This window comes from Lepidochelys kempii, chromosome 10 (genome assembly GCF_965140265.1).
Source record: "Lepidochelys kempii isolate rLepKem1 chromosome 10, rLepKem1.hap2, whole genome shotgun sequence".
NCBI lineage: Eukaryota > Metazoa > Chordata > Testudines > Cheloniidae > Lepidochelys > Lepidochelys kempii.
The window spans coordinates 30,213,050-30,226,722 of record NC_133265.1 but is presented as its reverse complement, the minus strand read 5'-3'; the positions used below and the strand labels follow the sequence as shown (position 1 = coordinate 30,226,722).

Genomic DNA, 13,673 nt, shown 5'->3' with positions numbered 1-13,673 from the left:
GGTTGGTGCAATGAGAAAAGAAACGTGCTGGATGGAATTATTAGGGTGCTGCTGTATGGAACCCCCCTGCCTTGGAGTTCTCCATGGCACTGCCAGGACACCAGCTTTAATCAGTTAATATTGCTAGAGTCCTAAATGCGAGGTGGCCATCTTTTCAAAATGAAAATCTAGGATTCTTCTGTGGCACTGTTGTTCAGGGTGGTGAAATGCTCATGGGCTAAGCATGCGCTATCTCTGATCTGCTCTGCCCAAGTCACAAAGGCTTCCTCTAAAAGCTGGAGCCTCTACTGCTTCTGCCAAAAGGTTTTATCTCTGGAGGCAGTGGTAGCTTCCTAACCCTCTGTGACTCAGCCATTAGAGGGTACCATGCAACATGTGCCGAACAGCGTATATTAGCAGTGACATTTCTGTTCCCTGTGTTAAGTCTAGTGCTTGATTGGACACTTAAGTTGTGGGAAGAGCTGAAGATCTCTCTCTCTCTCAGGGGCTGGAGATGCGGCTGTTCACAATAATGGTCCCATGATGCAGCCCTCGTAGTCTGGTCAGACATTGGAGCTGGGTGTTAGGGATTTATCCATCAGCAGAATTTGATTTGGTTGAATTTGTCTCGTTGAAATGATTTGGTGGGGAGGTCTCTGGAGTCATTCTTGAGCGACAGGTCCCTTGGATACTCTACTCCGTGGCGACTGATTTGCGTGTGTACTATTTATTGGTTGTGGTTCGTGCTGTGCCATTGGGCACCCAGGTCACATACTATTGTTTCTGCTCCCCACTGCATGACTCCCAAACCCAGTCACTTTACAAGATGGGCCCACCAACCTTTCAGCTGTGCAGGCGACATGGCTGCAAGGCATTCTTTGTAACATCCCTTAATGTATTTAAAGACTGTTATCAGGTCCCCACTCAGCCCGTCCTTTCTCAAGACTAAACATGCCCAGTTTTTTTAACCTTTCCTCTGAGGGCAGGTTTTCTAAACCTGTTATCATTATTTTTTGCTCTCCTCTGGACTCTCTCCAATTTATCCACATCTTTCCTAATGTCTAGCACCCAGAATTGGACACAGTACTGCAGCTGAGGCCTCATCAGTGCCTAACTGGAGTGGGACAGCTACCTCTTCTATCTTGCATTCGACACTCCTGTTAATACAACTCAGAATGATCTCAGCTTCTTTTTGCAACTGCACTACATTGTCAACTCATATTCAATTTGTGATCCACTGTAACCCCCAGATCCTCTTCAGCAGTACTACCACCTAGGCAGTTCTTCCCCATGTTGTAGTTGTGTGTTTCCTTATTGAACTTCATCTTGTTGATTTCAGACCAATTCTTTAATGTGTCAAGGTTGCTTTGAATGTTAATTCTGCCCTCCAAAATGCTTGCAACCCCTTCCAGCTTGATGTCATTACTCTCCACTCCATTATCCAAGTCATCAATGAAAATTTTGAAGAGTAGCAGACCCAGGACAGATCCCTGGGGGACCCATTTGATACACCCTCCCAGTTTGACAGTAAAGCATGGATAACTACTTCTTGAGTTTCACAGTACCAGCCGTGTTAGTCTGTATTCGCAAAAAGAAAAGGAGTACTTGTGGCACCTTAGAGACTAACAAATTTATTTGAGCATAAGTTTTCGTGAGCTACAGCTGAATGCATCTGATGAAGTGAGCTGTAGCTCACGAAAGCTTATGCTCAAGTAAATTTGTTAGTCTCTAAGGTGCCACAAGTACTCCTTTTCTTTTTACTTTTTGAGTATGGTCTTTCAACCAGTTGTGCACCCACCTTATAGTAACTTCAGCTAGACCACATTTCCCTCGTTTGCTTATGAGAATGTCATGTGGGACTGTGTCAAAAGCCTTACTTACATCAACATAAATCGCATCTACTGCAACCCCCCATCCACTAGGCCGATAACCCGGTTAAAGAAGGAAATTAAGTTGGTTTGGCATGATTTGTTCTTGATAAATCTGTGCTGGCTATTCCTTATACCTCTATTATCCTCTAGGTGCTTACAAACTGATTGTTTAATAATCTGTTACAGAATCTTTCCAGGTGTCAAGGCTAGGCTGACTGGTCTATAATTCCGCAGGCCTCTTTGTTTCCCCTTTTAGAGATAGGTGTTATGTTTGCCCTTCCCCAGTTCTCTGGGACCTCATCCATTCTCTGAGTTCTTGAGGATAATTGCTAGTTCATCAGGCTCTGCTGTCTTGAATACATCTAACTTATCTCATATTCTTTAACCTGTTCTTTCCCTAGTTTGGCTTGCATTCCTTTTCCCGTGTTAAGATTCATTCTGTTGAGTATCTGGTCACCATTAAAATAGGCATTAAACTCTCAGCCTCCTTGACACCATCAGTTATTAGCTCTCTTTCCCCAGTAAGAAGAAGACCTATGCTTCCCTTTGTCTTTCTCTTGCTCCTAATGAATTTAAAGAACCTCTTCTTATTGCCTTTTATGTTCCTTGCTAGGTGTAAGTCATTTTGTGCCTTGGCCTTTCTGGTTTTGTCCCTATATGCTTGCGCTATTCTTTTGTACTCTTCCTTAGCAATTTTTCTACGTTTCCACTTTTTGTAGGATTCCTTTTTGATTTTCAAGTGACAGCCATATTGGCCTATTACTATTCTTCTTAACTTTCCTTCACATCTGGATAGTTTGTAGGTTTGTCTTTAATAATGCCTTATTGAGAAACTGCGAGCTCTCCTGAACTCCTTTGTCCCATAGAATTTCTTCCCATGGGACCTTACCTACCAGTTCTCTGAGTCTCTTAAAGTCTGCTTTTTTGAAGTCCATTTTCCTTATTCTGCTACTCTGGTGTCTTCCCATCCTAAAAATCATGACATTTATCATTTCATGGTCACTTTCACCCAAATTGCATCCCAGCGTCAGATTTGTAACCAATTCCTAACTGTTGGCCAGAATCAAGTCTAAAATGGCTGTCCCTCTAGTTACTTCCTCCACTTTGTAAAACAAGTAGTTATTCCCAATAAGAACTGACTGGAATTTTGTGTTTTGCCATATTACTTCTCCAACGGATGTCGGGGTAGCTAAAGTCCCCCATTATTACCAGATCTTGTTTTGGATATTTCTGTGTTTGTTCTGGAAGTCCTTCATCCATCTCCTCTTTCTGATTTGGTGATCTATAGTAGACGACTACCATGAAGTGGTCTACCTCTATTTTTGTCCCTTTTATCTTTACCCAAAGACTTTTAACTGGTCTGCCTCTCACCTTCTGGTCCTCAGAACAAGTGTGTGTGTATATATATATATACTTATTCTAATGCAACATTTCCTTCCTTTTCCCCCCACCTGTCCTTCCTGAACAAGCTATACACCTCTATTCCAATATTATTTCAGTTATGAAATTTATCCTGCCAAGTCTCTGTGATACCAATTAAGTAATAATTTAGTTTATATACTAATACTTCTAGTTCTTCCTGTTTGTTCGGTGTACTCTTTGCATTTGTGTATAGACATCTAAGCAGATTCCTCCATTGATTCCCCTCTTGTTGCTCCTATGACTTTATTGTAATTTTCCATTTCTTCCCCCCACCATCCCTCCCAACATTTAGCCCTCTGTTAAAGTTGCCATTTTTTATGCTTACCTGTGGGTAGCTCTTCCCCTTCTTGGTCAGGAGACCAAGGACCCTATCTCTTCCCCCCTCTTAGTGGCCTTGAGCTTCCCAGCCTTGGGAACAAGTATTTCCTCCTCCTCAGCCACTGAGGTCCGCTCCTCATCTTCTGTTGCCAGTTCAGCACACTGGTTCTTGACCACCTTGGACAGGGGACCTGCGAGGGGGAGCACTGTCTACAGCCCAAGATGGCCAACAGCCACTCTCCTCCCTGCAGAGCAGCCAGTTCCTCCTCCTCCTCTGGTGTTGCCATAGTAATCTGTAGTTGGCTTGCATCCTCCACCCCAGATATTTCCACATGTATCCTGTTGATGAAGCCATCTAAGTGAATTTGCTGTTTATACTTGAGCGAATGTTTGCTGTATTTGTGCAGTATTTTCCCTACATTGACCGGTGTTATTCAAACCCTGGGGAAGTAACATCATCCCAAGTATTAGTTCCTCTTATGTGGGTTTGTGTTGGATTTGCCTTGTGTATAAATCAGTCTTCATCCCCCTGGTGAAATCTGTGGAATCAAGCTGGGGGTGAAGGGGAGATTGTATTCATGACATGGGGTGATGTTGGTTGGCTGTGTTTGGAGCTGTCACTCTCCATGACCCCTATGGTAGTGCTCTCCTGTGGAAGTTATGCCTGGTGCTAGCTGCTGTGTAATTGAGTGACTTTTCTTCCTAGGAATTAAGGTAATCGGTGGCATCAAAGAGTTGACAAGAGAAGAATATGGAGTTTATGTAAAGAGGATCCTACCAGGGGGTGTTGCTTATGCTGATGGTGAGTTAGAAGCCATGGGAAATTGAGTAGTGATATTATATTGGCTCACATCAAGTACTTATACTGATCCTGTTTCTGATGCTTCTTCCTAAACCTGCTTCTAGATCTTCTGGCAAACTATTTTCATGTCTAAGGTCAAACCTGCTCTCTTGTTTCTAAGGTGTTTAGGTGATCACTCCACCCCCTGCACGGAAACATATCCATGCTACACAGCAGATTCTCTCCATTTTAGGATTCTGTTTTTAAAATCAGATCTCATTAGTTGTGTCTTGCCTCCAGTCCACAAAGACCTCCTGAGACACTTGCTCGATTTTGCTCACTCTTCGCTCAGGCAAACCTCCAGTGAGTTTCTCCTGAGTAAGGAGGTAGTGGGAACTGGCCAGAATTCTCAAGATTTGGCCCCTTTGAACCCAAACCATCATTGTTTTTTCCAAACAGAATTGTGTCTCTTGATCAGTTAACCAATGGTCTAACAATCCAAACTAATCTAAGACATATAATCATTAGCATCTCCAGATACAGGAACAATTCTAGACATCCCCAAAACCTTCTGCATTTTGTGATTTGCCTTTATGCCTTCCAGGGAATTAAAGCATAGTACAGGATGGATTAACCATCCATTCAATGTCTCCCGGTTTCTTTGTTTAGGACGCCTGCAGCCAGGAGACCAGATCTTGGAGGTCAATGGAGATTCTTTGATTGGAGTCACGAGTGAGAGGTACCATATCCAAATGCATTCATTTCAGTTCCATGAAGTCCTGTAACGTGTGTTGGGGAACAGTTGGCGTGAAGAACGTTGCAGTGTTGCTGCTGTCCATGTTCTGTACATAAACAATGGGCTTCTGGTTCCAGTGCTATCCATCCAACGCTCCTTTCCTAGGCAAGCCTCCCTATAAAGTTCTTCTTCTATAAAGAAAAGCTTCCTTGTAATAGCGCAAAGAATCCCAAACTGTATTGGAAGTATCCAGAATGAAAACTCAACCTGAACCCACCCACCCTCTGAGGTCAGAGGAAGTGGAGATAACTTCATTGCCCCAGTATTTGTTACTTTGACGCTCTGTGCAATAACAGTGCACCCGACACTATGCAAACACAACAAAAGACGAAAGTCTGATTCTGGGCTGCACCTCTTATGTAGAAAGGTAAAGGCTCTTTATACCAGCTTTGAGCTTCCAGGTTCTGAGCTGTTCCAGGAGTCATAGTGGCCCGGGGCATAAGTCAGCGTAGCCCAGAGGGCTGCTTTACCGTATGGTAGCCTTACACGCCTCTCTATGAGCATCCCAGAATTGTTATAGTGCTGAGTGCCCTGGAAATCCCCCCTCCTGCCTATGATAGGCCCCTACCCTCAAACCCCATTTCCCAGCATGGTCCTCTGCTGGCAGCCGGGCAGGAGAACAGCCAAAGTAGCACTGTGTTCATGGGCCCAATACAGTTCCTGCACTGGGGGAATCCCCTGGAGGGCCGCATTCTGACCCATGTCTCTGCGCTCCAAGGAGGTTGCAGTGTAAACCAAGACACCAACAATGCATGAATGAGAAAATTCAAATGTCTAAGAGGAAAGATTGACGATTTAAACTTTGAGGTGCCGGTTGTTCTTTCAATAGTGTAGCAAATGTGTGGCTTCCTCAGAGTTTTTCATCGTCACTATGCTGCCCAAAACAGCCACATGGAGACTTGGAAAATAGCAGGCATAGGACCCTAATCTTCCTGCTCCAAAAGCACTGGTCCCTTTTGCTTTAGGTGACAGAAAATCCCCATTAGATTTTAGTAGCATAGGGCCTACGGCACACAGATAAGTCTCTCTTTATGTCCTACCAGTAGAGAGCAGACACACTCTGTTGGCTTGATTCATGGCTGTGCTAGGGCTCTGTACGTGTGGTGCTCTGAATCTGGCTGTGCATAAGGGAAGGAAGGCTTGCAATGTAGACGGTAGTGAGGAAATACTTGCTAATGGGTTAGCCTTATTATCTGAGGGTCTCCAGCTAGTGCAGCAGTGAGGAAACTCAGGCGGTGATTTACCTTCCCTCCAGTTCTGCTGGCAGACAAGGTAATTGGGGGCCAAGGAGATGTTCTGTCTGCCAATGGCCCTTGCCAAAAAGAAGTTGTTAAAGTTTTCCCAATACATGGCTCGCTGTTGAGTTTGACATGCTGATGTGTGAGCCCCACTGACACATAACTGTGGCCCAGTATTGCTCTCTTGTCCTCTTTTTGCACCTGACAGTCATTCTTGTCTTCCCACAGAGCTGTGGATATTCTCAGGACAGCCTCCGCCACCAACCACATGCGCCTTCTAATAGCTCGAGATGATGATGCCAGGTAAAGTTTCATTGTATTCCACCAGGGGTAGGGGCCAGGGGAATTTGTTTGCACTATATATATATATATATAAATAAAAAAATGTGATCTTTGTGTGTGATATAAAATAAATAGGAAAGTGGTCAGGGTTGTTGGGTTCTTGGTAGTTGTACTTGTACTGCAGCTCTAAAAGACCCTTTGTTAGTCTCTCAGCGGTGCTGCCTGCATAGTGAGGGTCTAAGGAGAACAACTGTTGGTCTTTTTTTTTCTTCTCCCAGTTAAAACTTGGCGCAGGAACAATCAGCTTTACACTACACAACAATAAAATCGAAAGTCCTAAGGAAAATGGCCAAAGTCATGTTAACCCTAAAAGTGCTTTGTTTTAAAGCTGTAACTGAAAGGGAAGCAAAGCCACCTTCTCTCAGGTCCAAATCCTGTCCCCAGCCCCGGGGAAATGGGATGTGCGCTAGGTCTGTGGAGGAAGCGCTGCTCCACCCCTTGTGCCATTGGGCTCTTCCTCAGTCACTACTATCACTGCAGTAGCTTTCATGGCCATTACCTGGTCTTGGCCTCTCCCCGGGGAGAGTAGGCTGTGGAACTGTGTGGTAGCAAACTCGCTTCTAAGTCCTCCCCCTTTAGTATGGCGTATGGGAAGCCCCTCCAGATCTGTGTTGCATGGTGTACTGATGCCTAAATGGATTCCTCAAATCCTTCCCCGTCTGAGCTGTGGAACAGCTCTGGTTCTGTCACATCATAGGCCCTCTGAGCCCATGGAGAGGACAGCAGGATTCGCCCTTCAACTTCGAAATGCATGTGCAGAACTGATGTAGGCGTCCGCAGTCCAACTGCGGCGGGAGGGTCTGAGAATCAGTCAGCTAGGGGGGAGGTTAGCTTCTTCCCAGATCCCCTCTGCCAGATGCTTCCCCTGAAGATCTTGCTTTTTGTGGGCGTGGCGGGAGGGATGGTTAGGAGTTGGCCCATTTAGATTGAGGCTGATGGTGAAACATCCAAAATGAGGTGTGAGGAGAAACAGGCTGAGAGGTGGGTTGTATTTAAGGAGACAAGTCAGGAGTGGACAGGTTGATTTGTGAGTGATTGGCTTAAAGATGGTAGCTAAAGCCACAGGGGTGGCTACAGTCACCTAGAGAGAACATGCAGAGGGCAAAGAGGAGTGGGCCAAGGACAGAGCCCTTCAGAATAGTTCATATTTCTCATCTATATTTTCCTGTCCTCTGAGATTTTAATTTTCTCCTCTGGGTCTTGGCCACTTGTTGATAAGCTCTAAGACTATTTGTTTTGTCCCAAATGATCGCTTCTGAAAGCCTCTCAAGTCCCAAATCTCATCAGACCAAGAGGGAAACAGCGCTACTAAGTGTCCTGGAGAGGTGCTGGAGCTGCCATACGTAGGGAGCCAGGAGATATATATAAAACATAGTCATTTATACATACGGCTGCCAGGTGGACAGGGCAGCCCAAGTAAACTGGAATATCTCAATTGCATGTGCTTGTTGCAAACAGGAGACACGGCTGGCTGCATAAGAGCTTTGGACTGTTGCTTTGAATGGGATGTTCACCTGAACACTGGCAATAAGCCATCGGGACACATCTCTAATACCCTTCAGGGATGGCTGAAGCCTGTCTGGTTGTACTTTAATGAGTGTGACAGCTATGCTATCTCTTTTTTTAGAGAAGCAAAACAACAACAACAACAAAAAGTAGTACTTTGTCACCCGGCCAGGAGCCAAAAACCGGGATGACTGCATATCTGCTTAGTTGCTGATACTATAATCTCTTATTGGATCTTAATAAATGAAATCTGTACAAATAGGCATGCTGTGTAAATGTTGGTTTTGAGAAATGAAGCAGGCCTGTGTATTCTGAGCCCTGGTTTTGGTTTGTTGCTGTTTCCAAGCCAGAGCTGCACATCTTGGTTAATTTCAGCATCGCGCCAAGGTGCTTAGGCCACGGAAGAAAGCTTGACTGTGTTGTTCCCAAGGAATTAATGTGCACCGGGGCTGTAAACAGAAAGTCTGTCGTGAAAGTGTAAGAAAGGCCTGATCCTGCACTACGGAGATCAGTGGGGCTTTGTCCTAGGGTGAAATCCTGACCCCACCAATTGACTTTTATGGATGCATGATCTGATCCTAAATGAGGTTGGAAGGTGAGAAGATGATAGGTGCTTGAGACTAAGCCTTCATCTTGGGAACATCAGGAACTGGAGAGGAGTGGTAGGGAGCTGATACAAGTCTGAAAACTCAGTCAGCAGCTAATACAAAGTTGAGAACGTCCCTGAGGGAAGCACCAGGCATGGACCTGAGCCATGATGTTCAAAACCTGATAAAAGCTTTCCAGTTAGAGGTGTTTGCAACCGGGTTTTCTGCTTGGGCCTGTATCTACTTTGGCTCGGTCTTCATGAGAGAGATAATGCTGCATTATGATGCAAGACAACCTCTGCTCAAATGAAAAGACTTCTCAAATTGTTTTGAACATACATCCGTCACTGAAGAGGAGAATTCGTGTCTCTGATAAGGCCTCCCTGCTGTAGTGGAGAAGGGGTCCCAGAAAGGCCCCACCAAAATGTGGGAAAATGATCTGACAGTAACGGCTGGGGAGTTAGTCATCTGGATCCTTTGGCTTTATTTGGTCACTACCCTTGGATTCAAGGCTACAAAAAAAGGTTAAGCCACAAAATCCTAGACCGATAAACATCATATAATTTTACCAGTGCCATGCTGCTCAAGGAGCCTGACTGCAAGCCCATGGAGGTCAAGGAGAGTCTTTCCACTGATTGGACCAGGTCTTCATTTTGTAAAGTGAGTTAGTGTTTAAAACTGTCATTTCATTAATTAGGGTATGTCAACATTACGAAATTAGGTCGAATTTATAGAAGTCGGTTTTGTAGAAAGCGTTTTTATTCAGTTGATTGTGTGTGTCCCCACACAAATACTCTAACTGTATGTAGTCGGCGCAGTGTGTCCACAGTACCGAGGCAACCATCGACTTCCGGAGCGTTGCACTGTGGGTGGCTATCCCACAGTTCCCACAGTCTCCGTCGCCCATTTGAATTCTGGGTAGAAATCCCAGTGCCTGATGGGGCTAAAACACTGTCGCGGGTGGTTCTGGGTACATATCGTCAGGCCCCTGTTCCCTCCCTCCCTCCATGAAAACAAGGGCAGACAATCATTTTGCGCCTTTTTTCTTGAGTTACCTGTGCAGATGCCATACCACGGCAAGTAATTAGGAGCACATTAAGCACCACACGCATTATCCAGCAGTATATGCAGCACCAGAACCTGGCAAAGCGATACTGGGCGAGTAGGCGATGTCAGCGTGGTGACGCGAGTGATGAGGACATGGACACAGACTTCTCTCAAAGCACGGGCCCTGGCAATGTGGGCATCATGGTGCTAATGGGGCAGGTTCATGCGGTGGAACGCCGACTCTGGGCTCGGGAAACAAGCACAGACTGGTGGGACCGCATAGTGTTGCAGGTCTAGGATGATTCCCAGTGGCTGCGAAACTTTCGCATGCGTAAGGGCACTTTCATGGAACTTTGTGACTTGCTTTTCCCTGCCCTGAGGCGCAAGAATACCAAGATGAGAGCAGCCCTCACAGTTGAGAAGCGAGTGGCAATAGCCCTGTGGAAGCTTGCAACGCCAGACAGCTACCGGTCAGTAGGGAATCAATTTGGAGTGGGCAAATCTACTGTGGGGACTGCTGTGATGCAAGTAGCCAACGCAATCAAAGATCTGCTGATATCAAGGGTAGTGACCCTGGGAAATGTGCAGGTCTTAGTGGATGGCTTTGCTGCAATGGGATTCCCTAACTGTGGTGGGGCCATCGATGGAACCCATATCCCTATCTTGGCACGGGAGCACCAAGCCACCGAGTACATAAACCGCAAGGGGTACTTTTCAATAGTGCTGCAAGCCCTGGTGGATCACAAGGGACGTTTCACCAACATCAACGTGGGATGGCCGGGAAAGGTACATGACGCTCGCATCTTCAGGAACTCTGGTCTGTTTCAAAAGCTGCAGGAAGGGACTTTATTCCCAGACCAGAAAATAACCTTTGGGGATGTTGAAATGCCTATAGTTATCCTTGGGGACCCAGCCTACCCCTTAATGCCATGGCTCATGAAGCCGTACACAGGCAGCCTGGACAGTAGTCAGGAGCTGTTCAACTATAGGCTGAGCAAGTGCAGAATGGTGGTAGAATGTGCATTTGGATGTGTAAAAGCGCGCTGGCGCAGTTTACCGACTCGGTTAGACCTCAGCGAAACCAATATTCCCACTGTTATTACTGCTTGCTGTGCGCTCCACAATATCTGTGAGAGTAAGGGGGAGACGTTTATGGCGGGGTGGGAGGCTGAGGCAAATCGCCTAGCTGCTGGTTACGCGCAGCCAGACACCAGGTCGGTTAGAAGAGCACAGGAGGGTGCGGTGCACATCAGAGAAGCTTTGAAAACCAGTTTCATGACTGACCAGGCTACGGTGTGAAAGTTCTGTTTGTTTCTCCTTGATGAAACCCCTCGCCCCTTGGTTCACTCTACTTCCCTGTAAGCTAACCACCCTCCCCACCTCCCTTCAATCACCGCTTGCACAGGCAGTAAAGTCATTGTTGCTTCACATTCATGCATTCTTTATTCATTCATCACACAAATAGGGGGATAACTGCCAAGGTAGCCCAGGAGGGGTGGTGGAGGAGAGAAGCACCGGGAGGGGTGGTGGAGGAGGGAAGGACAAGGCTACACAGCACTTTAAAAGTTTAAAACTTTAAAACTTATTGAATGCCAGCCTTCTGTTGCTTGGACAATCCTCTGGGGTGGAGTGGCTGGGTGGCCGGAGGCCCCCCCACCACGTTCTTGGGCGTCTGGGTGAGGAGGCTATGGAACTTGGGGAGGAGGGCGGTTGGTTACACAGGGGCTGTAGCGGCGGTCTGTGCTCCAGCTGCCTTTGCTGCAGCTCAACCATACGCTGGAGCATATTGGTTTGATCCTCCTGCAGCCTCAGCATTGAATCCTGCCTCCTCTCATTATGCTGCTGCCACCTTTCAGCTTCAGCCCTCTCTTCAGCCCGCCACCTCTCCTCCTGGTCATTTTGTGCTTTCCTGCACTCTGACATTGTCTGCCTCCACGCATTCCTATGTGCTCTGTCAGTGTGGGAGGACAGCATGAGCTCAGAGAACATTTCATCACAAGTGCATTTTTTTCGCCTTCTAATCTTGGCTAGCCTCTGGAAGGAGAAGATCCTGTGATCCTTGAAACACATGCAGCTGGTGGAGAAAAAAAAGGGACAGTGGTATTTAAAAAGACATATTTTATAGAACAATGGGTACACTCTTTCACGGTAAGCCTTGCTGTTAATATTACATACATAGCACATGTGCTTTCGTTACAAGGTCGCATTTTGCCTCCCCCCACCGCGTGGCTAGCCCCTCCACCCACCCCCCTTCCCGTGGCTAACAGCGGGGAACATTTCTGTTCAGCCACAGGCAAACAGCCCAGCAGGAACGGGCATCTCTGAGTGTCCCCTTAAGAAAAGCACCCTATTTCAACCAGGTGACCATGAATAATATCACTCTCCTGAGGATAACACAGAAAGATAAAGAATGGATGTTGTTTGAACACCAGCAAACATACACTGCAATGCTTTGTTCTACAATGATTCCCAAGTACGTGCTACTGGCCTGGAGTGGTAAAGTGTCCTACCATGGTGGATGGAATAAGGCTGCCCTCCCCAGAAACCTTTTGCAAAGGCTTTGGGAGTACATCCAGGAGAGCCGCAAATGCCAGGGCAAATTAATCATTAAACATGCTTGCTTTTAAACCATGTGTACTATTTTAAAAGGTACACTCACCAGAGGTTCCTTCTCTGCCTGGCGGGTCTGGGAGGCAGCCTTGGGTGGGTTCAGGGGGTACTGGCTCCAGGTCCAGGGTGAGAAACGGTTCCTGGCTGTCGGGAAAAATGGTTTCTCTGCTTGCTTGCTGTGAGCTATCTACAACCTCCTCCTCATCATCTTCCTCGTCCCCAAAACCTGCTTCCATGTTATCTCCATCTCCATTGAAGGAGTCAAACAACACGGCTGGGGTAGTGGTGGTTGAACCCCCTAAAATGGCATGCAGCTCATCATAGAAGCGGCATTTTTGGGGCTCAGACCCGGAGCGGCTGTTCGCCTCTCTGGTTTTCTGGTAGGCTTGCCTCAGCTCCTTAAGTTTCACATGGCACTGCTTCAGGTCCCTGTTATGGCCTCTGTCCTTCATGCCCTGGGAGATTTTGACAAATGTTTTGGCATTTCGAAAACTGGAACAGGGTTCTGATAGCATGGATTCCTCTCCCCATACAGTGATCAGATCCTGTACCCCCCGTTCGGTCCATGCTGGAGCTCTTTTGCGATTCTGGGACTCCATCATGGTCACCTCTGCTGATGAGCTCTGCATGGTCACCTGCAGCTTGCCACGCTGGCCAAACAGGAAATTGAAATTCAAAAGTTCGGGGGCCTTTTCCTGTCTACCTGGCCAGTGCATCTGAGTTGAGAGTCCTGTCCAGAGCAGTCACAATGGAGCACTCTGGGTTAGCTCCCAGAGGCCAATACCGCCCACAGTGTCCCAAATTTGACCCAGCAAGGCTGATTTCAGCGCTAATCCCCTTGTCGAGGGGTGGAGTAAGGAAATCGATTTTAAGAGCCCTTTAAGTCGAAAAAAAGGGCTTCGTCATGTGGACAGGTGCAGGGTTAAATCGATTTAACACTGCTAAATTTGACCTCAACTCCTAGTGTAGACCAGGGCTTAACCATAAATTGATTTTGGGATTTTGGGTAGATTAGGCCCAGAGAACCCCTACTGGAGGCCTCAGGGTTCTGCCACACCCTGTCCCAGAGAGGAGCAGAAGAGAAGCCTTCCAGGCAGCCTGGAGTAATTGTGAGGAAGCAGCTAATCAGGGTCCAGCAGAATCACATAAAAGGAGCTGCAGGGCTAGAGACACTCA

At 46.7% G+C, this 13,673-nt stretch overlaps 1 protein-coding gene across 7 annotated transcripts in view; it reads left to right on the top strand.

The window, feature by feature from the left end:
- The window catches only part of LOC140918363 (syntaxin-binding protein 4-like), a 123,396-nt gene that overhangs the window by 56,648 nt on the left and 53,075 nt on the right, over window positions 1-13,673 (top strand). For all 7 annotated transcript variants that reach the window (XM_073362553.1, XM_073362558.1, XM_073362556.1 and 4 more), the window contains 3 exons: window positions 4,297-4,392; window positions 5,041-5,110; window positions 6,634-6,708. In XM_073362553.1, coding sequence (XP_073218654.1) covers window positions 4,297-4,392; window positions 5,041-5,110; window positions 6,634-6,708 — 241 coding nt within the window. The remainder of the gene's footprint in view (window positions 1-4,296; window positions 4,393-5,040; window positions 5,111-6,633; window positions 6,709-13,673) is intronic.